This window comes from Salvia hispanica, chromosome 4, assembly GCF_029641045.1.
Source record: "Salvia hispanica isolate PSC_SH4W2 chromosome 4, Shi_PSC_v1, whole genome shotgun sequence".
NCBI lineage: Eukaryota > Viridiplantae > Streptophyta > Magnoliopsida > Lamiales > Lamiaceae > Salvia > Salvia hispanica.
The window spans coordinates 5,175,446-5,178,717 of NC_142695.1; the positions used below are offsets into that span (position 1 = coordinate 5,175,446).

The 3,272-nt window shown below is 29.9% G+C and overlaps 1 protein-coding gene across 1 annotated transcript; it reads left to right on the forward strand.

The window, feature by feature from the left end:
• The first annotated feature begins 1,641 nt into the window (after positions 1 to 1,641).
• On the forward strand, positions 1,642 to 2,421 carry LOC148927120 (uncharacterized). Its single transcript, XM_089056046.1, has one exon. It carries the CDS (start codon positions 1,642 to 1,644, stop codon positions 2,395 to 2,397), a length of 756 nt encoding a protein of 251 aa, XP_088912172.1. The 3' UTR covers positions 2,398 to 2,421.
• The last annotated feature ends 851 nt before the right edge of the window (positions 2,422 to 3,272 follow it).

A 3,272-nucleotide genomic window follows, 5' to 3' on the forward strand; every position in this document is an offset into this window, starting at 1 on the left:
TTCCTTAATTGGATGGAATTTTAAAGAATATTCTCTTAATATGCTTTCATGTTTTAATTTTAAGGTTTAATTGAAATAGTCTTTATTTTAATTGGTGTGTTATGGAATTATTTCCTAGATATATACCTAAGGAAAAGACATGAGTTTTTCAATTGTTTTTAAACCTTTAAAATTTTCGAAAATTACATGTATAATAATTGGATGGATTTTAATTGGAATCCTATTCCTAGTTTGAATTTTGTCTTTAATATGATGTAGGTGAATTTTAATTTCATCTAGATAACATCGGCTTAATTAAAGAAGTGAAAAATTCATTTGTCATTAACATGCTACTTAAATCCTAAATTATTAAAGTGTTAAATAATTAATTGGATTTTAATTGGAATTCAATTCCTAGTTTAATTTGAATTTTATCTTTAATTTTGATGGAGGTGAATTTGTTTCATCTAGATAACATCAAATGTGATTTAAAGGTATGAAAATTCATAGAGCATTAATTTTGCTATTAAAATCCTTAATTATTTATTAAGTTGAATTTTGTCTTTAATTTTGATGAAGGTGAATTTTATTTCATCTAGAAAACATCATGTTGAATTAAAGATGTAATAAGATTCTTCTTGTCATATAATTTTATGAAAGCTAAGAGAAATTTTAATTCTCGAATTTAATTGGTGTGTTTTAAATGGATTTAGTCTTAATTGGATAAGTGCGGATTTATATATCCAAGTGGACATTTTAAATTAAGACTTAGCTAATCCTTTATGATATATACCTAGACATTAATTTTAGGATAAGGATGGATTAATTCTATCTAAGTAAATCCTAATAGTATTAAAAGGTGATTCTAATAATCAAGATACGTTATTTTAACTAATAATGTATGATTGTTTAAGATTGGACTTAATGTCTAGATAATCTTGTTTATGTGGAGATAGAATTTTAATTCTATCTATTTATTTTAGATGCTTAATTAAATGATCAAGTTTCGTCATTATGTTTATGTGAACCTTATGTAAATGTGTTTACATGTTTTATTGATGAATGATGGATATTTAATTTGAGTTATGATTTTATTTGTTAAAATCTAGTTTAACTCGTGCATCGTCTATGTAATCATTGCCTTGCATGCATAGCTAGTACATGTTTAATTATTCTTTGAATGTGGATATCTGCCTTATCTGCTTAAGTGATAATTAAACTATTAAAACCACCAACAAGAAAATATGAAGCGATAATTACAACACGTTTGTATATGGCCTCCATAAAATTGGTCTTAGTGCGAAGTGGTGACCGGCCTGTCTTTACGGGAGGAACATTACCAGTTCGTAAGTTTTGACTTCTCTAGATAAAGGTTATTAAAATCGTAAAATTAGTTTTTCAGTAATATCGCGACTGGTCTTTACCGGAGCAATATTGCTGCGAAATTATAAGGATTGTATTTTAATAATGTTTAGAGGGAGCTATAGGAGGAGGTGCTTGTCCGGTTCGACCTTTCTTTAGAGGAGTTCACGCACAAGTAAAGAATCCTTAGTGCTTAATTTTATGGTTATACGCTTTAGCATTGTTAGTCAGTCATGCCATTCTTATGGTCTCTGGACTGTCTGTCGACATTGTGGCCAGTAAAAATAATGAATTTCTTGCATGAATAAGACTCGGCTTCCTAGTAGAAAAACGTTCGTGCTTGATTTTTGTGGATGTAAAATTGATGAATTGTTTTGTGGTTATTTGCAATTCTTTGAAATTTTACATGTTTATATTATTGGTATTTATTCTCAGCTTGAACGAAAGATGATTGACACTTGGGATATTTATTATGCCATACTTAGTTCAAGGAAGCGTGACTCTGAATTGTTTAAGGAATGGAAAAGTAAGCTTGATGTTGATCGTTTGATCAATGACTTGAGGTTGATTCTCAGCAAGAATCGTCCGCCCACATACCATCTACAAGGAGAGGACAAGGAGTTTCGTGATCAGTGGCATACCGCGGAATGTCATCTCAAGGGCTTCGTTTTAGCCAGTGTTGGCAATGCCCTTGAGAGGTTTGACGATCCCAAAAGGCCGTTGGTCAACAAGCCCACGTGGTTTGAAGAAAAGTCCTCTAAGATACGAGCTGGTATCGCTGTGAAGCATTTAAGGAATGATGTGTTTGAAGAGAGCCAAGACGTGGGGGTGTACGCCCTAGTCATGCTTGGCTACTTCAATAAACTTCACTTGTCGGGGGGAAAAATTGACCCAGAAACCCAACAGATAATGATCCTTGATGGGCTTCCAGATAGCTTTAATGAAGTCAGAGATGAAATTTTGTTTAGCGACAAAAGGTTTTCATTTTTGGAGCTTTATAACAAGCTTGTGGCTGCTCAAACTAAGACGAACAGAAGGGGTGGACTTTTGAGATGATCATGTTCAAGTCAGACAAGTTTATTTTGCTTTATTTACATTGTTGAATTTTTGAGGATTTTTGATACTTGTATATTGTTTGGTTTTGATATCATATGGATTATTGATATGGAATTTTTATTCCTAGTTTATCAATTGTGTTTTTGGATTATCGATGTCATTTTATAATGCTTGCATTATTAGATAAATGAAGTTTTGATTATCCAATTATTTATGACATCAAATGTAACATGGTTAATATCAAAATGTTTACTTGTGATTAAATTTGTTGATTCAATTATTATGAAGTTTTCTTCTAGAAATATTGATTATTAAGTTTCTTTAATCCTTAAGTCTTTTGAACCATTATTTTGTTGATGAGTCAATAGAACATTAATGTTCGACATGGATTCAATACAAAATAAAATGATCTAATGATAGCGTTTGTTCAAATAAAGGTGTAAGAAAAATAATCACAATAATTGATTACAAGACAAGTAAATTAAATTCAACTAGAGACAAGATAACTATTTATTATAAATACTAGAAATTCTTGTGTAGTAAATATAGTGAGCACATTAAAATTATTTTAATGTTCCAAGCCAAGAGTTGACTATTTAATTAGTTATTGTTTTATTTATTTTGTTGTGAAAGTGATAATTAAAATAGTGGGAGCTTTTCTTAATGAATGATTAAATTATAAGTGTTTAATAAGAGCTTCATAGCTCATTTTATTAAACTAGGATGAATTTAACTCCAAGCACTATTTAAATTGTTTTAATAGCCTTAAAGAATATTGAGACTAGTATTTTTCTACTTTTATAAGTGGGAGCTAAATTTGTCTCATAGAATATTCATAAATGGAATTAAGGTAATGTTTGATAGAGTTGAAAGGG